Source organism: Fundulus heteroclitus, chromosome 8 (genome assembly GCF_011125445.2).
Source record: "Fundulus heteroclitus isolate FHET01 chromosome 8, MU-UCD_Fhet_4.1, whole genome shotgun sequence".
NCBI lineage: Eukaryota > Metazoa > Chordata > Actinopteri > Cyprinodontiformes > Fundulidae > Fundulus > Fundulus heteroclitus.
In genome coordinates, this window is record NC_046368.1 from 29,103,507 (window position 1) to 29,127,364 (window position 23,858).

Here is a 23,858-nt window from a genome sequence, read left to right on the forward strand (position 1 = left end):
TCTATCTTTATTTACGTTCTACTAAACAAACAAATCGAAAATGATTTATACCTTCCCAGTAATCAGTGGAAATATTTGTATTCCAGCAATTAAATCCTCATATATAATTAACTTGTAGCATAATTTACTGGTCTTTTGATCAGTTATGTTTGCCAATGAACTCGACATGTGTCGAAGAGTATTTTCTCAGAGATTGTTTTAACCTGTCAAACTAAAATTACTTTAAATGTATGAGTAAATTTGGACTCTATTGTATAACTGGGGTTGTTTTGTTATTTCAATCTGTGAATGATTCACCCAACTCCATTTAGCAATGAAGTCCGCCCTCGAGCAGAAAACACTGAAGAGGAGAATATCCGGGCATCAGTTCATGACCTGAAGGGTTATGCTGCAAGCAAATGATCCAAAGCAAACCAGCAGCATCACCATCTGAAACATAATAGTAACAAAAATTACAAAAACAGCTGAAAACTGTAAGGAAGAAAACAACATTTTCATGGGAATCTATAATTTTAGAATCTTTGTGAGATATAAACAATGTAAATAAATTACAACATAAATAAAAGAAAAGGAAGATTCATGAAATTGCGGGAACGTTATCAGACAGTTTGTCAAAAACTTTCCTGACATGTTTTAATTACTAAAATAAATTACCTTTTCAATACTATACTAGTTTGTTGAATATGATGTTTAAATGAAATTTGAAGTGTTCTTCATCTTTCTGAACCAGTCTAACTAGCAGAAGAGGGCACCATTGAGAACAGAAGGATACATGGAGGCTGTAAAAATTGGTTTTGGCAAATTCTTAAAGTTTTATCATGGTTTTTAAGACGTAATGTGTTACTACAGTAAATATCAATGTGTCAAGTTTTATAGTAGAGTTATATTATTCTGGCATCTGTTAGAGTAACTCTAAAATATTTCCGTGATACGACAATCAACAGATACCTTTTGGACCTGCTTCACATTTTCTTCTAATTCATAACGGTAGTTGTCTGTGTGGACATTATACTGAGATCAAACCACAGGGTATGATGCTTTAAGATTATTTTTTTCTTCCATAACTTTGCTCTGTGTTTATTTTAAAATGGACATCTATTTAAGAAGTTGTGGCGTTGCATCTCATTCAATTGGGATGTGATTCTATTTATTTCAGCAATTGAATTTTAAAGAAACAATTCTAGTTTGGACATTCATTACACACATATTTCAAATGTCTATTTTTGGTTGTTTTGACAAATATGCCAGTTGTCTTGGAGACAATCACTGACACACTCCGTGAGTGGATAAAAGCTAACAATTCTAAGAAGCCAACTGTTCACAAAGGGCTGTATCCAAGCAAATGGATAAAAAAATTGAGTGGGAGGAAAAAGTGTTCTGGAAAAAGATGCACAAGTGCAGCCTTTAGAGGATGGTGAAGCAAAGATATTACAAAATTTGGGGCATATCCACAAGTGAACAGCTGCTGGAGTTAGTGCTTCAAGAAGACGTAGATGTATCCAAGACATGGGGGATATGGTGTTAGTCCTTGAGTTTTCTCAGTCCAAGATCAAACCATCTCCCAGGAAATTTGGAAGCGCTCCATGCTTTCTTTAGATGACGAACTTCATGGAGATACTCCTCTCCCCCTCCCAACATTCTGGTTACAACTATCTGGTTTACAGACCTGACCAGGGCCTCACAGAGAATCTAAAAGGAAGAGAGAAAGATGAGATAAACCAGAGCCAACAACACAGCCTCAGGTTAATTACCATACGGCCCAAACTGTGGTAGTAATTCCTGCAGTCCCTCCTGAAGTAAAATACGTAGATCTGAAAATTCAAAACAAAATGTTTCTAACTACTTTGACTTGGCAAATATTTAAAGTTAGAGTAAATAGTTGTACTTTTTGGAAGAGTATTGTTGAAGATTTTGACCATGTCTTTATTCGGTATGTAATCCTGTAAAGTCCCTTTAAAGGTCTATGTGCACAGACTTGTCAGAGTATCACCCCTCCAGACCCCTCAGGTCTTCTGGCTCAAGTCTACTCTGCATCCCCAGAACCAGAACCAAACACGGAGAAGCAGCATCTAGTTTTTATGCGCCACTTATTTGGAACAAACTCCCAGAAGATACATTCAATAAATGCATTAAATACAGGTTAAAAGTTGCAGGTTCAGAGTTGCCTTTGAATGTTAAGTCTGCAGACCAACTCGTCTTATATCTTAACCTGAAGCTACTATTCCACTGCAATGTGCTTTTCTCTGTAATGTTTTCTTTCCTTATATTTTGTTCATGTACAGGACTTTGAATTGTCTTGTTACTGAAATCTTCTTTACATGTACAAATAAACTTACCTTACCTTTAATATGTAAAACCGTCTGCAGGCCAGGGGGTCCTTTTGCCTGTTAAATTTAAAATTGTAATAATAACTAGTAATAACTTGAAATGTTTTATGATCAAGTATTGGCTAAACCTGATGTGCTGCATTGGAGGAAAGATGTACAGCTTCTTTTGTGTATGGTAAATCCTTGAAATTAATAAAAATGAAGCAGTAATTTGATGGTTCAATTTACAGATTGTTATTTGTTTATTTGTTAATCATGATGGTTTAAATAAAATGAAGCCAATGATGGGGAAAAAACATAATAACAAATTAATAAGTATAAAATGTATATCAATAATAAATAATAAAATAATAATAATAAAAAAGACAGGGGCACTAATTCTCATCAAATAACTTTGGTTCTGAAAGCTGTATTCCACGTTTGCTTGTCATCAGTTTTCAGACTATTAGGTCTATTAGGTAACATCTAAAGGATGAAAACTTAGGTTTTCTATTCCCCCATTTACAGGCCTGGATGAAGAATTTGGTAAAAAAAAAAAAACAAATAAAAAAAAAACAGCATATTGTTAAGTATAAGGTCAGCATTTCTGTCTCTGAGAATGTTTCCAAATATCACATCCCCTCTTTGGTCTGTTGTTTCAATGTCGCTGTCACAAAAGGTACACGTGTTGATGTCCAAATTACATCTCTGTTTTACGAGGTCCCTGGATGGGAAACGATGTTAGTGAGAATCTTAAACATGTCGGTAAATTACACGTGCTCGACATTCTGTGCGCAAACATAAACCGGTCAGTCACGGCCGTATGCGCCAACCGGAAGTAAACTCTGGCATGAACCAGGAAGCGTTTAGGAGCATTCGGGCCTGAGAGGGGCGCTAGATCTGAGAGTGGTGTCGAAAGGCTGCAGCCAGCCATATATTATTGGCCACAGATCCCCCCCCCCCCTCCTCCCGACAAGAGGCGTTACAAGGCGTGCTCGAAGTATGCCAACTAAACCTTATCCAGTGAGAATGATATTTTAACAGTGAAACTGACCTTAATAATGCGAGCGGATCTTCTACTGAACCACCAGTTTTAAGAGTTTACTGTGCGAGGTAGGGATCGGCCCGTTTTCCGCGTCTAAATTCACTTTTTTTCCCCTCCTCCCCCAGCTGCAGTGAGCCGCTGTGCTGCGTTAGCTTAGCTCGCCTGCTAAAACTAGACCGAGGTGCTAGCAGTGACAGCTGGTGAGTCCACGTAACCTGATGAATGAAACCCCCCACTCAGCGCACTCCCTATGGTTCGGTTTCAGTCGGGCTTTCTCGGCACCGGGGTCCGCAACGGTATCTATGGTTGAGCTGTACATTTTGATACGAATGATGCTGGCACACCGCTCGGTTTTAACAGCGGCTCCAGCCTATAAAACAACCGCATGTGTTAGCTAGCTAAGGCTAGTTCAGCTGTGTAGCAAATGAGATTCAACCGAGGGCTCCAGAGATCTCCTTTGCAAATAAATAACTTGGGTTGTCTGGTTGGAATCACGAAATGCCGTAGGAGCTTTCATTCAGCCTCGTCTAGTGTCTTAGGGGGAAATCCGATATTTCTTTCCTGTTTCAATACGAAAGAAGTGTTGGATTTCAACGTTAGCTTTGCAAGCTGTCGCACATAAATAACAGAGCTTTATCAGAACGTCGATATAATGCCAAGATAAGGGTTAGGTTAAAAACACAACCGCTTCTTCTTGGTTTTTAGGCATTACATCGAAAACCTACAAAACAAAAATGCTTACATGGATGTTCTTTTTGCATTATTTGTTTATTTTAGAGGTTGTCACGAATAATTAGTAGCAGCCTAAAGTTCTGTTGGTTGTCCTTGGGTCTTTATGGGCTGAATAGTATTTATGCCAAGATTTAAAGCCTGAAATATTTTTGTTGCGTTTATTTCCAGTGCTCAAAGTGGCTTTAAATCTTATATCTATAGGACATTCTTCAAAGCTTGCTATTTTATTTTGATACATAGACTTTAGTGCAGCATCTGTACCTGATAAGTTTAGCAGCAGCTTAGCATTAGTTTGAAATGCCACTGTTATCCTTTTATGCTGTCTATAGGACACACGCATGACTAGCAGCTGTTAGCTCAGGACTGTCTGCCCAGGCTGAATCTGTAGTAAGGTGCTAAATGTCCATGCCTACTGTAGAATGCTGTTAAACAGTGACGGAGTACATCTTGCATGAGACAAGACACATTTAGCTTACCGTTTATTAAAGCAGCACCGTGTAACTTTTTGCCACTAGGGGCGCTAGACCTGTAACTTCCAGGTTTAGTGCCCCTGAAGGCCACTGGTAACACTGCACTGTCGCAAAATTAGACAGTCTCCCTCCGTGTTTTGGAATCTGATAGCAGACTGCTTTGGACTAGCAGACTGACAAGTCCTAGAGTTAAATGCTACATCAGAGAGCCAAAAATATGTCTGACCAGGTAAGTGTCATATCTGTTTTGTTGTTGCCATAACCTATTATGGGTCATGTGATCTAGGGTGGCGCTTCTAGGTCACGTGACCCATTCACTTCAGCGACGGATTCAACCCTCTTAATAGGCGAGTTTTTGAGAAGTGCAACCTGCACTGAGCAGTGATATGCGCAAAGTGCTGTATAATGACCTGAAAAAATAAACTAATATATCTCAAGTTAAGCTAATACTTGGGTCTGAACGTACACGGTGCTACTTTAAACAGTCAAATTCTAAAATTAGGCCATAAATTATTTCATGGACAACATGCTTTTGCTCAGGCTAGAGAAGCCTGTTCCAACATACCAAAAAGGTAAATTTTAGGTGTATGGATAACTGAAGACTAGGGAGGCACTGATATGAAAATTTTAGTCGATATAGATATCCAATATTAATATTGTTGTTATGACCGATACCTGATATTTACCGGTGTGCGTGTGTGTGTGTATGTATATACACATTTACGTTTCTGGGATGATCAAATTTTGCAAATTTTTTTAGATGGAAATAAACATTGGTTATTAATATCGGCCCAGTTTTACTTATCGGGCCGATACTGATATGTTAAAAATGACTAACCTTGGCCAATTCCGATGTTAATGCCGATATATTGTGCATTCTTATTCAAAACCTTAACAGGCTGGTTTGTTGATTTACCAAATTCTGCTCATCTTCAGGTAAATCTAATAGTTTTGTCAGACTAAAGTGCCTGTGCACCCCAGCTGTCTTGCTAGCTGGAGAAAACTGGATAAATGGCATTTTGGAAAATGTTTTTTATCTTTGGGAATTCTCCAAACCACAAACCGCATTGGCAGATGAAGAGCTGTTTTCAAGGAGATATATTATATTGCCCATCTACCTTTCATGTTTCACAAAACCAAGATGGCAGATTAAGCCGGGATTATCCAAATACCCTATCTGAATTAAGCCTTGACTTGGTTTCAGAAAAGCAGTAACACATAAGTTACCATGGCGATTTATTCTGTGCAGCTAGCCTGCTCTAGACCAGGCTAACAGAGAGGCTGAGTTAAGCTTGCTGCCTTATCTGTTCAGTCAACATTCACACTAATCAGAAACCAATGAGTTTTATCAGTGATTGTGTTGTCATAGAAGGAACATTAAACACGTGTCTTCCTTTATAATAGTGCCGGTGTTTCCTTTCTTAAGTATTTTGCGCCTCAGTTCCTCATCAGCCTCCATGAAAAGATGTTGATCGTTTGGTTAAAAGTTTGGCGCACGCGGCTCATTCACTGTAGCATCAGTGAATCTGTGATCGACTTTATGGTCACTTCAAAAATACTGCAGACGCATATTTACCTGAATTACTTAAACCTGGTTTGGTATAGTCACACCTCCTGAGCCTGGTTTGGCCTTCATGAAACAGATCAAGCCTGGATGCTCTGATCACACTAAGTCAAGCCCGGCTTTATGTCATATCCTGGATTTCTAAATTCTGCTTTAGTGAAACAGCCCTTAGGTCATCAGTCAAAGGTTCTTGTCCCTCTCGAGATGACCCTCTCGAATTCTGCGTGCTCCTGGATAATTAGCAAGTAGTTCGGACAATATAACCGTTTCTTCTTTTTCTGTTTTGAAAAGATGCTCTGATCAGATTTACGACTGATCTGCTACCTGCCAGTACATGTTTGCAGATTCCATTTTCCTTTTTTAAGAATGGATTAAAATCTTGGTTTCTAGCCTTCCTACTTTTGTCAAGTACTAAATGATTTGGACATGACTTGTTAAAACTCTTCCTATGAAGAGTTGATCCTTCCCTTAACTTTCAGGTTTCCTAAAAGGGACCATCGTTTCCAAACACGGCATTTTTCATGACAGTGTTTGAAAGCTCCAAAGGATTGAAAAAAGAACAACTTTGCCGTGATCACTTTAGACTTCTTGGTTTATGTTGAAGGTCAATTCATTCCTTTGCCAATTTGATTAAATGTCCCCACGGCAGGTTAAAACTGACATTCTGTGGCAGGCGGCCCCTTTTTTTTTTTTGCAAGCGCGAAACCAGGAAAATCTCGTACGATCTGGTCAAAGACTGAAACAACCGACATTTGCTGAGTTGTAGCTCAGTGAGTGGGAGCCTGAGTATACAGCAATCTCTCTCCTCTTTTAAGTCACTTCTTGGCCCGTTTTGATATTCCTCATACTTTTTAATTCAGAATCAGAAATACTTTATTAATCCCAGAGGGAAATTGTTGTTTCAGTACAATCGCCATAGCATACACAAACAAACATCACAAACATTTCAATTACCTCACTATCAAACGTTCAGTCTTCTTCCCTCAGTAACAACGGCATCACTGAAGAGTTTTATGGTTGGTGTAACTCGGTAGTGCTGGAGCCCTCGTGGACAAGCACGCAACCAAGTTCATGCTACGTTCGGCTCAGCTGTGTTCCTCTCAGAGCGGTCCTCTTTTCACTACACCCTCCTAGGGGTAATAATTTGTTGGTTTATACACACTTCACTCTGAGGAGTTTGTCGTTTTTGGTCCTTCTTGTCACCGAGAGATGTTCTCAGCAAACCATTTTTTTTTGTCCTGTGGTGTAAAACAAATGTGATTGGTGAGAAACTGACAATGGGTTCTCGTGAAGCATGAGGTGTCCGGGCCAAGCATGACTTTGTTCTTGTTGTTGCCACCTTGACTCAACAATGTGAAGTACCTACCACCAGTTGCCATGCCATTGCTCTTTTGTTTTCTTTTTTTTTTTTTTTCTCATCATTAATTGTTCCCCTTCTCCAGATCGATTGTGATGGCTACTACTGAAATGGAGTCCGGGTCTTCAGAAAGCAGGTCGGAGCAAGACCCCGATTCCAAATACCCACTTAAAGTCCTTTATTGCGGAGGTACAACAGATAAACTCGCTCATTCTGCTGCGTGTCAATGCTGATGTTGGATGCCTTTTAACCTGAGGTTCTTTGTTGTTCTCTTCCAGTGTGCTCCCTACCTACAGAGGTGAGTGTGGTCATTAGACAGACCTCGCATACGCGCCGTGTTTACTATAAAGCAGCTTTAGCAGATGGTTTTTATTCAAAAGTTGTAAATGAGCGATGTCTCTGCAGTACTGTGAGTATATGCCCGAGCCAGCCAAATGCAGACAGTGGCTTGAGAAGAACTTCCCAGCTGTGTTCGCCAAGATGACTGTAGGTGAGTGGCTTGGATGTTTTTCTGTGGAGCTTTGCTTCCCTGTCCCACAGTTTGAAGGACAGTGTTAATCCTGGCAGAGGGTTGGGTGGGCAGCAGTTTCCAGCAGCCGTAGAAGCTAAATGACTGGCTTGGCCTGGACAGCTTCCCTTGCCTTTAGGCCTTTAGAGGCGGGGTGTACTACAGTAAAAGATTGCAATGATGGTAATGGAGTTCTGTCTTTGGACATCTTTTAGGCATTTCCTGGGCTACTGAACCAACACACACTACAAACGTACAACTACATACAAACATACTATTAAGATTTCTGTTGTTTTTTTTTTTCATGTTTTGTCAACGTAAAGGTTCTCTTCAACATATAAGAATATTCATAGTGTTTCATAGCAATTGGATTTTTCTCTGTATGAGCAAAACTGTCTTACTAAAAACCAAAACATTGTGTAGCTCGTTTAGGTTTCTCAAAGTAAACTAATGCTTCAGCTGTGTCTACACCTTTTGCCTTGTGGGCCAACATTGTAAAGTGGAAATTGCTTTTGGGGATTGGGGGGGGGGGATTTTATCTTTTCTACTTTTACATTACAACAATGGAATATTTTGATGAGAAAAATGAAGTAGTAGAAGATGGATCTGCAATTCATGTAAAATCCAAAATGGATTTGGAGTTTTTCCTTATTAAGAAAACTGCATAATTTCTGAAATCTTTTGGGTCAGTGGTCATAGGCTTTTCTCAGGAATTGCCCTCAGGGACTGCATAAAATCATTCCGACGGCCACAAATGGCCCCCGGACCGCAAGTTGGACACCAATGCTCTAATAGACAAGTCATTTTTGCCAAACTGGTTGTAATTATTCTTTTTACTTGTGTCCCTCTGGTCCGGCAGGAAATGCCCCCAAACAGGAATCCGGCACTGGAGAAGCTCCCCCTGCAGGGGAAGAGGAGGAGAAGAAGAAGCAAAAGCGGGGTACGACTCGCCTGATGATGAACTCAGACCTTTCAGTAGAAGCACAGCGTCTCTGCTGCGTTGAACCTGAAATGCTTTAGAAAGAGTTCACAGAGCCTAAAACTACATCAACCCGTCAACAATTCTTGTCTTGGAACTGTGAAAAACCAACCAGCATTCTTTTGTGTAAAGATAAATATGAATCATAATCTAGTTAGTCGTTGCAAAATTCTGCTCAGGAGTTTAATTTAGTTTGGTTTGTAGGGAAGAGCGTCGTCTGCAAGGTTAGTTACTCATGGAGAAGAAACGGGAATGCAGGGTTTTAACAGTAAACTCTTTATTATTGCAATTGCACGTTGAATCTGGTAGACAGAAGAGTCAGCCTCTTAAGAAAACAGTTTTCCACAGAGCCGATTTAAATAGACCGATTTCTTGTTTTGTTTAAATGCACAACTGTTGGTAACTCTTTATGGCTACAATGCTCTCGTCAGGTTTATTTTCCTGAAGCTTCCCATCTCTGGGCTTTGCTGTCGTCACCATGGTAACAAACGACGGCCATGACTCAAACCTCCTTTGATTCGCCTTTCTCTTTTAGGTGGAAGAGGCCAAATTAAACAGAAAAAGAAGACGGTGCCTCAGAAAGTCACAATAGCAAAAATCCCCAGGGCAAAGAAGAAATACGTGACACGGGTGTGCGGCCTGGCAACGTTTGGTGAGGCTTGTGCTTCTCCCTCATCCACGCGTCTTAATGTTCACGTTCTAAGTGCTTGATCCTGAATGTCGATCCTCTGTTGCAGACATTGATCTGAAAGAGGCTCAGCGATTCTTTGCTCAGAAGTTCTCTTGTGGTGCCTCAGTTACAGCCGAGGATGAAATAATCATTCAGGGAGATTTTACAGATGACATCATTGACGTCATTCAAGAAAAGTGGCCTGAGGTAAACTCTGCAAAGGTTTCATACAATTTGATGCCTGTTGGTCTTTTTTCTTCTTCTTCTTTTTCTCTTTACCTTTACATTATTCTTAAACATAGGTTGTAAAAATGTAACTCAATCACTGCGATTTAGAACGATGAAATTAATCAGGAGTAGGTTCTGTGTTTGGATTTGTTTCAGCTTTGCATTTTAAAAGGTATTAAATGTGTGTGGATATAAAGGAAAAACCAAAACACATACGTGTATAAACTACATGTCCCTGAATGTCAAAGCACTTCTAAAAAGCCCAGCATTAAAAATAGTGTATGGAATGTTAGTTGTAAAGGACACACAAACTCATAAAAAGTGCATTTAATTAACACTGTTAAATGCATTGAATGTAAATGTAAAGATCTACATTAGGTTGAATTGTTTTGTTAGTTTGCTGAAAAGCCAACCTAAATGATGGCTAATACCAAAACAGTACATATCTTCAGGTATTTTTATTCTGCAGTGCTCACTTTAATTTTTTATTTTATTTTTTTTTAGGGCTGGGCAAGTTAACGCGTTAATTTCGCGTTAATTCATTAGACTATTAACGGCGATATTTATTTTATCGCGCATTAACGCATGTTGCTCACATGCTTTCAGTCAGTGTCAGTCAGCACGCGCTGACTGCAGCGCGCTGTCACGGCAGCACTCTCCCGCTTCCCCTCCCCTCTCGTACATGGCTCAGCGGCGCCAGCCAATCAGCACGCAGGCTCAGCCTGGCCCGCCCACTCAGCTCTCACACAAACTTAATACACAAACAGCTGAGAGAGACCGCAGCAGCAAAAAAACATGAACAGGGGAAGTAGCACCGTTTGGCTTTATTTTAATACCGTAAATGAAATCAAGCTGTATGTTTTGTAAAAAGCCGGTTCATTTCAGTGGAAACACAACAAATTTATCTAAGCACGTGAAAAAACATGAAAACGTCGAGCCCCAGAAACGGAGAGAGGAGACGAAACTTCTCTCATTGCCCCGACAGACCCACAGACTGACGTCTCTGACTGAGGCGTTTCAGTCCTCCAGGGAACATCCAGGTAGATCAGTGGATGGATGGATGGATGGATGTTACTGGAGCCCACACATAACATGTAATTAAGACCTTGAAAGAACCCAGTACATATATTAAAAAGTGTTATTTAAGATAAGATAACATTAGCTAATCCTTTTTTTATCCCACGACGGGGAAATTTATAGGAGACAAAATTACATAAGGATTGAAATATATAAGAGGTGGATTAGCGAAAAAACACTGAACATAACATTATTATTATTATTATTATTATTATTATTATTATTATTATTATTATTATTATTATTATTATTATTATTATTAAATTGTAATAATAAAATCAAAACCCAAAAGGTCAACAGTTTCATGATACATCAAGCTTAGGGACTGGCTAATATACAGCAGGTCAAAAAAGGCCATATTTTGGCTGCAGTGCTTGCTGTTCTCTTATGAAGAAAAGATCAACTAGTGCACTAAATTCAATAGTTGGGTTGAAAACATCCAGTATAAAATAAGTGCTACAAATGTTACAACACTTTTGTTCATATGGCAGCAGAACATTAAAATAAAAGTGCTCTTTACACTACTTTTGAATTCATTCTTGGAGTTTGTAAATACAATGCGATTAATCGCGATTAATCAGGGCGATTAATCGAGATTAAATATTTTAATCGTTGCCCAGCCCTATTTTTTTTACTTTTACTGCTTATTTAAAAGGCTTCACCTTTCTATGTTCCCATGTTTTATCCATTCTGTTATTTCTGCCACTGTGGTCTTTTTGCACCATCGCAATTGCCCAACAGTCGAGAAGAAGGATCCTTGACTAAAAGGACAATTTAAACGGACAGTCGTTTGAACAAACGTTTAAGATAGATTTTTTAAAAATTGCTGCTGCACCTGATTATTTTTTTACACAGCCATCTTTAGTACTGGCGAAAAGATGAAACAGTCCTTGGCAAAAGCATTGACAGATCTTGCTTTTAGGATACTACCACACATTGATTTTATAGACCAGGGATCAGCAACCTTCACAATCCTAAGAGCCATTTTGCTCTCAGTCCAGCTAAACCAAATTTTAACTAAATCTTCAAATCAAAGTCACTTGTTTTTATAATACCTATTATAAGCAATGTGTTTAATTTTCTTAATTAATGAAAATTTTGTTTGTTCTTTTTAGGTTTAATACATGTTGTTCAGTGGGACATTCAATTTTAGTAGAAAATGAGGTCATACTAGCACAAAGTTTGTAACCTGTTTCCAAAAGTACTTCATTAAAAAGAGCTGTACCACCTCTTCGTCAGAAATGAAGCTGATAGATAGATAGATAGATAGATAGATAGATAGATAGATAGATAGATAGATAGATAAAATCACAGTAGATTGCAGTATTTTTCAGGATAAAGATGCAGCAGCGATTTATGTAAACAATTGAGAAGATAAACAATGTAAACAATAGTACATTTTGTGGCTTCATCTGTTCAGCAGCATGAAGCTTATGTGCAAATGTGTAAATCTGTAAATGTGCAGTTAGGTGGAGCTGAATGCGCTATAATGCATTCAGACAATTATTTAGACCATTTAGAAAAGACTTGGGCTGAGGTTTACTTTTTCTATAGGGCAACATCCATTATATCCAGCCTGAACTACAATGGAATGGTTTGGCTCATGGCCTAGTCAAAGTCCGGACAGAAATTGAATCGAATATTTTTGTGTAAACTTAGACGTTTATTGATTTATTAAATATTGATCACACAAGTTCTCCATCCAGTCTGACTGAGAACTTTTGTTGTTGTTGTTTTTTTTACATAAAAATAAACTTATTCCATTTAGCGTTTTAAACTTCAAAATCACAGGACATTGGTGCTTGTGGTTGTAAACTGAAAAGGGCCATTGAATATGAATACTTATGCAAGCCTCTCTATATAAATGATCTGCTCCCATCCAGTGTTTTTGTTTAACACAAAGTGTTTGAGTGTTTAACTGCTTGATAAGATTTTTTTATGACACGGTTATTAGAAATCTGGAAAATGTAACAAGCCTCTGGTGGTGAAGCTGAGCCGTTAGCCGATAAGCTTCCAGAGGCGAAAGCCTTCACACAACAAAATTCAGACTGAAAAATTGGTAACTTTACAAAAAAAACATAACACACCTTTTTCTGAGTTCAGTCTGTTTTTCTTTTTTTCTTTCCTTTTGTAGGTGGACGACGACAGCATTGATGATCTGGGTGAAGTTAAGAAGTAAAGACCAAATATGCACTTTCACTGGGATGGATGTGACCTGTAACATCGACAACAACCTGGCCAAATGTACACATTAAGTCATTTTATACCTATTTTATTTACTGTACATAAAAAGGTGCGGACTTGGCCACTCATTTGGCAGTTTTGTTCTTTTTTTTTCTTTTCTTTTTTTTTTAGTTAATAGCTGCTTTCTCTTGTTTGCCAAAGGCGTGGTATGAATTAAGTCCTTCACAAATGTTCTTCACTCAAGCAAACTGTAGGCTAATAAATTTCAGTCTCCTCCGTCCGTTCTCTCCGCTCTTTATTCCAAGTTGGTGTGTCTCGGCTGTTTTCGATGCATTAAGTGTTTTCCAGAGTTGGCTTCGCCGTCATCGCCTCCTTTATGAGTCCCATAGATGGCCGCGGGTTACTTGTTTTTCCTGCGTCCTCCTGCTCACCCATGAGTAAACCTATTCCCAGGTTTAATAGTTTTCTAATGAAGGTACCCTCCCCAGACGGATAACATTTACAGTTGTTCTAATGCTCCTTTGGGTCAATCCCACTTCCCCATAGATAACAGTGCACAGATGCTCGCTCCACTTTGGAATTAGCATGTTTGTCCATGAGCCCTTTGCATAAGTGCAAACACGAGTCGCTGTTCAACGAAGGCACCTGGTGCGGCATGTCTTTGTTGACTCGCTTAGATAGCAGCAGCTTATCTTGCATCGCCGGTGCTTTGGGAAGATGAACCTCTCTGACGCGGAGGTCTGTTGCGCCTTCGAATCGCCCATCCTGGACCGGGTTTTGCCTCCGGTTCTGATCCTGGAGTTCATGTTTGGATTGATGGGCAACGTCTTGGCTCTGGGGATGTTCGTCTTCTACATGGACACGTGGAAGCCCAACTCCGTGTACCTCACCCACCTGGCCGTGGCCGACTCCATCGTCCTGTTCTGCTTGCCCTTCAGAGCGGACTACTACCGGCGCGGGAAGGACTGGGTTTACGGCGACGTCCCGTGCCGGATCCTCCTCTTCCTCCTGGCCGCCAACCGCGCGGCGGGGATCTTCTTCCTCACGGCCGTGGCCGTCGACCGCTACTTCAAGATCGTCCACCCGCGAAACCCCATAAACGGCCTGGGCCTGGGCTACGCTCTGTGGGTCTCCCTCGGCCTTTGGGGGCTGATTTTCCTGGCCACCGGATATCTTCTCGCCAACGAGCACTTTTACTACAACGGCAACCGCACCCAGTGTGAGAGTTTCAACATCTGCATGGGCTTCACCCCCCTGTCCACCTGGCACAACGCTTTTTACGTCATCCAGTTTTTCCTGCCCACGGCCATCGTGGCGTTCTGCACCGTCCGCATCACCTGGCAGCTGAGGAACAGGACCCTGGACAAGTCGGGCAAGATCAAGCGGGCCGTCCAGTTCGTCTCGGCCGTGGCTCTGATCTTCGTCACCTGCTTCTTCCCCAGCACCGTGTCCCGCATCGCCGTGTGGGTGCTGAAGGCGTGGTACGACGAGTGCGGACACTTCGAAAAGGCCAACCTGGCGTTCTACACGTCGGTGTGCTTCACCTACTTCAACAGCGTCCTCAACCCCGTCGTGTATTACTTCTCCAGCCCGGCGTTCAGCGGGACCTTCAGGAAGGTGCTGAACAAACTGCTGGGGAGAAGCGAGGACAAAGAGCCAACGTCTGACAACAACATCTCCACCGTTGACGGCGACAGAATCTAAAGCCACCTGGTGCGCTGGTCGGCGGCGATGGCTGACATTTTATAGCTGCAATAAAAGGCAGATAAGGTTATGAACAAAGTAGTACGTTTGATGTGTAGCTGAATTGTGTGGTAAATTTAAACAACCAGAAAGCGGCAGCAACGGCAGATGGATGTGGTAAGTAATTCATAGAATTCCTGACGATTCAATTCAAAGTAAAGGCTGTTTTTTCTACTCCTGGGTGAATGTCATTTATTCAGCACCAGTGAATCTTTAAATGGGTTAAATATTGTTTTTTTTTTTTTTTTTTTTTTATGTGTGGGGGAGTTTTGTTTGGTATGAAGAGTATGGATGAATTCAGATGCTTTGAACTAATCAAATGTGAGCAATCAAATTATTACTAATTTTTTTTTTTGCCGTACATCTTGCTGGCACGGTTCTTAAAGTCTGAAATTGAATTTTCATTTGATGCCTTTAGAAAGTCTTGAGTGCGCTCAGAGTTTAAACCAAGCCTTAAAGAATGCATTTAATTATGTTGGCTTTTCTTGGCCGTTCAATTTGTTACTTGCATAGTTTTTTTTTTTTTTTTTTTTTCATTAATTAGCTGGAGGCATTATTTGTACATCTCTCTGAGAAAGTCGGCTGTAGCGCTGCCACAAAACTAAAGCTGTGTATGAGAGCTGGATCAGTCGATCGGAATCGGGCATTTTTTTTTTCTCCCTTGAACAGCTGTAATCAGTGCTCGGCACGTCTAATAAATAAAAACAATTTTATTCATTGAAGTTTTCCCCATCATTTTCAGTCGATTAAACGCGTCAACCAGCTGCAGGTACTTTGCTGCTTTTTGTTTGTTTAATCCTACTCTGATAAAGGTTAGAGACCTATGAATTGATCCTTCAATGAGTATAATCTCAGAACTCCTTCATCCAAATCTCTTGTCTGTATCAAGACTTTTTTTCTCTCCTGGCACAGCACTTAGAAGAGAATAATTGGATTGGTCAGACCTCAAAAGCTGTGATGCAGGGGGGTGAGAATTTTGTTCAAATCGAATGTTTGCACAATTAAAATCAAACTTTCTTGTTATCCGCAACCAGCTCATTTATCATGGGCAAATGTGTAGCTAAGGAGGGATTTAAATAATTGGTTGAATAAATAACTGCAATGAGTGTAGGAGAGAGGTGAAATGAGTTTTACCTTTTGGGCTTTGTGTGAAAACAGTTGCGTCGCATGCCAGAGCTAAAGTTCCAGTTTACAAACTTGTCTAAAATGCATAAGCTGAGTTATTAGGTTATTTTTTTGTAATCCACATCGGTCTTTAACTATAAAAAAACTGTATCACGTACAGTACTTTGAATTGTCTTTATTGAAAAGTGCTGTAGCCTATAAATAAACTTGCCGCGCGTCAGTGGCACATCCGCTGTATAAACGTGAGAAACAGACCGCAACACAACTATTATATAAGACAAAAATTAAGGACAGGGAAGGCAAAGGGATGATGGGAACCAGTGAAATAACACAAAATACTTATAAACAAAAAATAGAAGACAAAAATTTTGAAAAAATTTTAAATCAAAGATGAGGCAAACCAGGAAGGGATTTGCATCATCTTTGGCAAATCCTTTTCAGTGATATTATAGGGTAATAAATTATTTTTTTTTTTTACACCTCTCTAGAGTTTAACTTGAGAATTTAAGGTGCATTTAAATGGAGTTCTGGTGATATCCACCTTTTCCTCTGCATAGACTATAAGAGTAGATTAAGTAGGGGTTAGTTGTTCACTAATTAGGACACTTTAATAAATCTTTCAGCTCAATTATGTTGTGTAAAAGTAGAAAGTGAAGGGTTATGATGAGGAAAAGTGGTCATTGGATTCACTGTAAATTCAGTAGGGAAATAAAATATCAAACTAACAAATTGAAATTTGCTTTAAAGAAGCCTTATGATTGGTAGTGGCAAAGTTTTTTTTATTAAAAATATGGGCAGTATGGTTCATTACCTAGGGGCCATCCCATTGGAGGGTGAGAAAGAGTTTTTTGTTTTATATTGTGTGTAAGAAAATTTGTCACACAGTATCTGACACGAAAGCTTCTGATTCTTGGATGCCAAACCGTGGGGCTATTTTCCTTCTTTTTTTTTAAGAGCTCTGGACTACACCAACCCTTCTCTTGTTAAAAATCTAGATTGGAGGTAAAACCTGAACAGAATAATTCTACACAGAACAGATGTTCTCCAAAACACCAACTGAGGGGCCCCTAAACGTCAGAGAAGATGATGCTCCAACTTTTAATGGGTACAGGTGTACTAAAACTATTGAAGACGAGTGCCTTTAAACTACAAGTGTTCAAGCTTGTCAGTGTCATGGCTGCAAAAAGTTGAGCTTTCCTACACAACAAATTCGATTTGGCCATGATACAGTAATTCTAAAATATTTTATGTTTATTTCAATTTTTAACATGTTATTGTGAGAGCTAAGGCAAGGCAAGTTTATTTCTATAGCACTTTTCGGTAACAAGACGATTCAAAGCGTTGTGCGTCACTGCTTGAAAAGCTCCTGCAAAATGTCCTGTCATGCTTTTTCCCCTTTGGGCTTTCATATAACATATAATTACAATTTTAAATTAAACAAAACAAGTAAACTGGTCTAAATTGTAAAACGGTAAAAATGTCTTTAAATTCTGTCCGTCCATCTGTGCTGCAGGTGTCTGTGTCTCCCAAATGACAAATCAAAATGTCAGTGAACAAAACACTTGTGAGGTGAACTGATGATAGAGAGGGACTTTTTTATTTGTAGACATTGATGAACAAAGAAGAAATTGGGGGGGGGGCAAAGAGTCAAGAACTGAGTCTGACAGAAAATCTGTGAAGTCACCTGAGGTCAAAAGATCTGATAGATTTGGAAAGGCGTTCCAAAGTGCTGAGGGAAAATATCAAGTCAATAAGCTGTGGGATGCTGACCGAGTCCTGGCAAAGAAGACTGAAAGCTAAAGTTAAATAAAAATGGGCTTCAACAATGAATTATGGAAGTTTGTAGGGTTTTAATTTATATCTGTGTTTTCAATTGAACTTTATAGGCATTATATGTAGAAAAGAGTTGAAAATTATTTCTCATTTTGATAGGGGTGTGTAGACGAAAGCCGTTGTGTAACAGAAATGCTTGGAGACATGGGAGAGAGAAAATCCACCACCCCCCCCCCCCCCACAAAACAAATATGTGTTTAATCTTTCTCATAAAATGGACTGAAATTCATTTTCTGACTTGATGCCCAGTTAAGATGTAGAATTATCTTGCGGTGGAGGGGTGGAAACAAATCCGTTTTACTCAGGCTGGTGATTGTTTTGCTGTTATTAGCGTTATTGTTGTTATATTAAATAAATAAATAAAATAAAAAAATAAGCTTTGTGTTGCCTTCACTCATTTCTTCAGTGGTTATTTGAAAAAAAAAAAAAAAAACATATATGACTGTGGGATGTACGCGCTTTTGTATTTGTCCTCAAACTCAGCATCGTGTCCCAGGGTGACGTCACAGTGTGACCGTCTGGGCTGGGGCAGGGGAAACGGGAGCCGCCATAGACAGACGCCCCATGGACTGGCGCTGCCTACAGGAGCTGACGGTTCAGCGCGGCCGCCATTTTGGATGGGTCTCTCACGCGCCCACAGTGCATCTATTTGTACTGAGGCAAAGTAAAAATAAATCACAACTACCTGTATTTTTACACTATTTTCACACGGTTTAGTTTGTTACAAACAGCAGAGATGTGGTGACAGGATGCTGTCACACATATAAAAAACATCTTTTCATTCTGAAATACGTTGTTTAAACAACATATTTCATAAATGTGTGCTCTTTAACAGACAAACAAGTGGCATATTAATGTAGAAATACGTGATTTCATACTGAGATATTTTGTTTTATGCTATTTAACAAAGACAAACGTGTATGGCATGTTATTAAATGTGTGAATAAATAGGAGTTATGCTCTTAAACAAGGAGACATGTGGTATTACATATTGATAAATGTATGAATTATTATATTGTACATTTTAATAAAGAAACAAGTTGGATTGTTCATTTAAATTTATTTCAATCACATGTTTTTGCGTGCTGTGCAAAAAAAAGTTTAAGGCCTGGAAAATGTTCTTAAAAATGTCCAGGTCATTCCAGTGTTTGCTTGCAATTGAGCTGGAGTTTAAGTTCCTTGAAAAATAACTGTTTTGCACAGCTTCTGTAACTCCAGGCTACTTAATCTGGCAATGTGAGTCAGCCTTAGTTGGTGAAATACAGCGCTAAAAAATTTAAATCTGTTGGGTTTCTGTCACATTCTCACCAAGTCAAACTCATCTTCAGAACCAAACTCAGCTCGAAATGGTGATCTGCACGGCGTGATCTACTTTCAGTAGTTTATCACCGGTTATTGCAACCGTGAACTGCAGAAAATACGTACAGAGTCGCTCCCCCTTCGTTTATTCCCGTCGGTTCCTATGCCGGCCTAGAGTAGGAGAGACCCATCCAATATGGCGGCGACGCAGAATGCGCTCCAGCACGTAATGAGGCGTTTACGTATATAGGGTCTATTGGAGCCGCCGGGAATAACATGTAACGGTGCAAGGTACGCCGCACCTTCCCACCACAGCCCTTCACAGAGACGCCATTCACACACAAAAAAACAAAAACAAAACAGACCGAGTAAGTCTCCGGAGCAACTTTCCCCGCCGCTGTCTGCTTGAATCTCCTGCAACGTCGCATCACTGGACGGTGAGCCGTCTCACAGTAACTAGTCGGACGCTTTATTTGCTTGCTAGCTAGCTTTGGCATTCCAGCAGGGATTCGGGCTTTTAGCCACCGGACACAGAACACGACAACGGCGCGACACTTTTATCCGTCGCGGTTTGCCGCCCGGTGACTCGTTGAACCGTTGTAACGTTACGGGGAGTTTTTGCCGAAGTGTTGCTGTCTACGTGAAAGTTATCCTGCCGTAGCTCTTTGAATGACGGAGCCCAGCCCGGATATACAAACAACACGGGCCAGCCCCGCGATGCGTCCGCACGCTAACGCTCCGTACACTCATTTATTTATGGGGGAAATAATGCACAGACGGAGGCAGAGGAGTGGGGGCGTGTGAGCCCTGGAGGCGTCATGCTGGCGTTTGACAGTTGCAGGTGTGCTTGCTGCTTTGGTCTGGCTGCACCGGCGGCTGGGTGGGGACAGAGACCCGCCTCGGCGATGTTACGTCTCAGGAGCGTCACTTTCCATTAGATCGAGTTTAGTTTCTCCGACTGGGATGGTGAGGATTATCTTCCTATAAGGAGAATTGCACCAAGACACTGAGCATTAGACCCAGTGGATGATTGAGAAACTCCAGCTTTGCGTGGAAGGCACCCACGCAATAAGAAGGGGAGTCTCTGATTTAAATGCAGTAACTTTTCTGTTGAGAGTTTATGTGATAGACACACATAGAGTTATGTATATATAAAAAAAGAAAATGCTGGTGTCTAAGGGTATTCAGCCCAGCCGGGTCTGTTCTAGGTAGAACCGCCTGAGTTTTTTCTTTTCTTTTGCAGTTGCAGCTGGACGTCTTTTGGCTTATATCTCTGCTAACTTTATACTGATAGACAATCTTGCCACCTATTCTTGTCTGGACTTTGACTGGGCCATTCTACCACATAAATATACTCTGATCTAAAATATTCCATTGCAGCTCTGGCTGTATGTTTAGGGTTGTTCTCCTGCTGGAATGTGAACCTCCACCCCAGCTTCTTATAAGTTGTCTTAAACTGCTCTCTCACCCATCCCTCATACTCCTGAGCAGGGTGGGTGGCTCTCCATCTCTTAAGCTCGGCTCCTCTACCAGAGCCCTGGGAGCTTGAGGGTTGTTCTTAGGGTCTCAGCTGTTCCTAAGATTGCTCTCTATGGACTGAGATGTTTGATGTTTCTCCAGGTATCTGTTGGATCCACTTCTCCAGAGTGGGGGTTACTGACCTGAGTGCTCCGATGACCACGGGTAATACTGTTGTCTTCACCTTCCAGGCTCTTTCTAGTTCTTCCCTGAGCCCTTGATGTTTCTCCAGTTTCTCGTGTTCTTTTTTTCCTGATGTTTCCATCACTGGGGATGGCCACATCAATCACAACAGCTGTCCTCTGCTGCTTATCAATAATCACAATGTCCGGTTGGTTGGCCTTTAACATTTTGACTGTTTGTATCTGGAAGTCCCAAAGGATCTTAGCTCTGTCGTTCTCCACCACCTTGAGAGGTGACTCCCATTTTGACCTGGGGGTCTCCAGCTGGTATTCTGAACAGATGTTTCTCTACACTATACCAGCCACTTGGTTATGGCGTTCCATGTATTCCTTCCCTGCTAGTCTCTTACACCTTGCTGTGAGATGCTGGATGGATTCTGAGGCCTCTTTTACCCCGTTTATACTACCCTTTTTTTAACCGTGCCGAGACCGGTCCAAGCTCGGCAAAAAGTCCTCTCTTCTGAGTTTGAGGGTATGATATTTTTTCATGGCAGTAAGATGTAACAGAATTAATTCTGCTGTACGTCGGTCTAAGCACGCTCAAATTCAGATAAACAAAATATTACAAATCATCAAGAGATGAATGTAATGCAACCCGTAGCATACTGACGGTTCAGTCCAAGGACTTTTGAAAGTTGAGAAGCTAAACATCCAGGAATAGCTATTTCAGTCTGCTGATCTCAACCAAATGATGTTTAATTTAGTTTTCTGTCGACATGTCAGAAGACATGAATGTTTTAGTTACAGCCTACAAAAGGATTTCTTAATTATTACCAATTTTAAATGAAACATACAGTAACTCATATCCCTGAGCATTAAAACAACAACCAAGAGGCAGGAGGTTATTAAGCGAAATATTTCACAATTGAGAGATACACTAGTTACTTAGGCATACAAACAGGAATTCCCAATTGTCCTTGAATGTATCTTTTGCATTTCTGCCTTGCAATCTTTCCTTATTTTTTGGCTGTAGTACACTTGACTGTATACATTTTTTAAATGGTTCAAGATTTTCTAAGACATAAGTGAAATCCATGCTGAAGTGAGAACAGATCCATTTGTGTGTGAAACAGAGTCTGCCTTGTTGCTGTCAGAATGAGTCATCTGTGTGGTAAGGCTTCTGTTCGCCACCTACAAGATGTGGATGCAAAAAAAACAAGACTTTGTTTAATATTGGACAGCAAGCACAGGCCTTTTAGGACCTCACATTTTCACTCAAGTAATAACAGACTCACTGGTGAGCACCTGGTGGTCCAGCTTTGGCTGGGCTCGTCCCAAAGAAACTATAGGTACTAAAAACATTCATCTAATATAAACTCCTGGATGAAGAAGGGGGCAGAACTGTCAACTGATCGCCTTCTGATATTGAGTTGGATCCAATGACACAGGGAGGCTGCTGGACAGACCTGGTAAACCCAAATGAGTGGTTAGGGGGAGCTGGTATTGTCTGGCTGAGGTGCCTGAGTAATTTTCAGTTCGCAGCGTTGGCAGAATTTGTCTGCCGAGGGAGGTTGGAGACATGGTATGGGAATGGACCGTGTTCAGGACCTTCACTGTGGATGTGGCTTCCAGGGCCTGTGGCCTGAAGGCTACCAGTGCCTGTCGCAGAGACAACAGGAAGACCCTCCGGTGGATACCTGTGGTAACGGAGCTAGAGAGCTCTGTCAGTGACAGACTGTCGCACCCCAGATGCTCAAAAGAGTGCTTCCACGGGTCCTTCATCCCAGCCGCTGTTAGACTTTATAATCTCTGCTGCTCACAACAAATCCAATAAGTGTTTGCATGTTAATGGTTGCACAGGTTCTGGTCTGACCATGAATCAGATGCTGATGTCCATTTGCAAACGTTTTAGCTACGTTGGGTGTGGCTTGTACGGTCATGCATATTCTCCATGACTATGTCTTGAGATGATGTCCGCGAACACCACAAACAGGATTGGTGACAAGCGACAGCCCTGGCAGAGTCCAACGCACACTGGGAACAGACCCGACTGTGCCAAGAATGCAGTCACTGTTGCTTTGGCCATACAAGGACAGCACCGCCTTTAAAAGCTGTCTAGTTACCTCATACTCCCGCAGGGTGCATTCTCACCAGCCCTGTTTAGTCTGCATTAATCAGACTCGGTATCGTTTGCTCAGAAGGTTCAGTTCGTATGGGGATGCGTGAATCGAACTAGGATGCAGACCAAAAAAAGCAAACTCTGGGCAGCCTAGGTCTCGGCTCGGCTCGGTTGAACTGAACTCTGGAGCGGTTCGAATACATATGGGAATGCCAAGCGGACCAGATGCTGCTCAAAAAACAGGAAGTGGACTAGAGTGCAGGGCAGTCAGGGTAAATACAATTGTCGTCGAGCAATATTACTAATTAACTCGTATATTGTAAATGCCTTGCTCGACTTCTCTGTAATTGTGAAATCAGTTCAATGAAGCTGTATGCGCCCCTGTTTGCGTGCCGCTGCCTCATACGGAGCCGTCTCATCCGCCTTGTGTAAAATATAACAAACTCCGTGGTCCTCCGTTCATGCTGAGCCCACTGTTGTATTGTGCTTGTCTGGCACGCTTGCCAAAGACAGCGTGGTAATAATGAGGCTAAAACCTATTGACATTCCATTTTGCTTACATTTTCACAGAAAGGGAAATTGTGCTGTGTTGCTGACCGACCCCTTTTCTTCTGTGCTTCTTGGTGTAGCGCTACCACAGCTGAGGGGTTGAGCAGGTTGGTCAAAAGGTGTGGTTCGTTTGACAAAGTGCAACGTGAAAGCAAACCACCCCAGATGAAAAGTTGCAATTTGGTCCTCAATTGAACCGAGTCTACTGGACTATCAGGTGTGGAAAAACTAAAACTATAAGTATATTAATTGCTATGGTTATAAAAATGCTCAACTAAACTGCTACTAAATGTATTAGAGGTTTTTCAAGCAAATGTTCTTATGAAGCACAACAGAAATTGCATTGAATCTGAAAGGGATATCCTTAGTGTTGCCATTTCACTTCTGTTTGGGTGAACTTTGTTTATCCCTCTCCTGTAGTGCTGTTAAA

General features: G+C 40.9%; 2 protein-coding genes across 5 annotated transcripts; both read left to right on the top strand.

The window, feature by feature from the left end:
* The first annotated feature begins 3,221 nt into the window (after positions 1-3,221).
* denr (density-regulated protein) lies at positions 3,222-13,398 on the top strand. Of its 4 annotated transcripts, none has more exons than XM_012869674.3 (8): positions 3,222-3,419; positions 7,560-7,663; positions 7,753-7,772; positions 7,880-7,964; positions 8,842-8,922; positions 9,497-9,613; positions 9,699-9,838; positions 13,071-13,398. In XM_012869674.3, exons 2-8 carry the CDS (start codon positions 7,570-7,572, stop codon positions 13,113-13,115), a joined length of 582 nt encoding a protein of 193 aa, XP_012725128.2. In that variant the 5' UTR covers positions 3,222-3,419; positions 7,560-7,569; the 3' UTR covers positions 13,116-13,398. The 4 variants fall into 4 exon arrangements, with proteins under 4 accessions (XP_012725128.2, XP_012725124.2, XP_021175747.2 ...); XM_012869670.3 differs by having other exon boundaries at positions 3,231-3,419; positions 8,833-8,922; XM_021320072.2 differs by lacking the exon at positions 3,222-3,419 and adding an exon at positions 3,426-3,551 and having other exon boundaries at positions 8,833-8,922.
* A 160-nt stretch (positions 13,399-13,558) lies between these two features.
* LOC105931084 (hydroxycarboxylic acid receptor 3-like) lies at positions 13,559-15,071 on the top strand. The gene has a single exon (XM_012869599.3). The coding sequence runs from the start codon at positions 13,838-13,840 to the stop codon at positions 14,822-14,824; it is 987 nt and encodes a 328-aa protein (XP_012725053.2). The 5' UTR covers positions 13,559-13,837; the 3' UTR covers positions 14,825-15,071.
* The last annotated feature ends 8,787 nt before the right edge of the window (positions 15,072-23,858 follow it).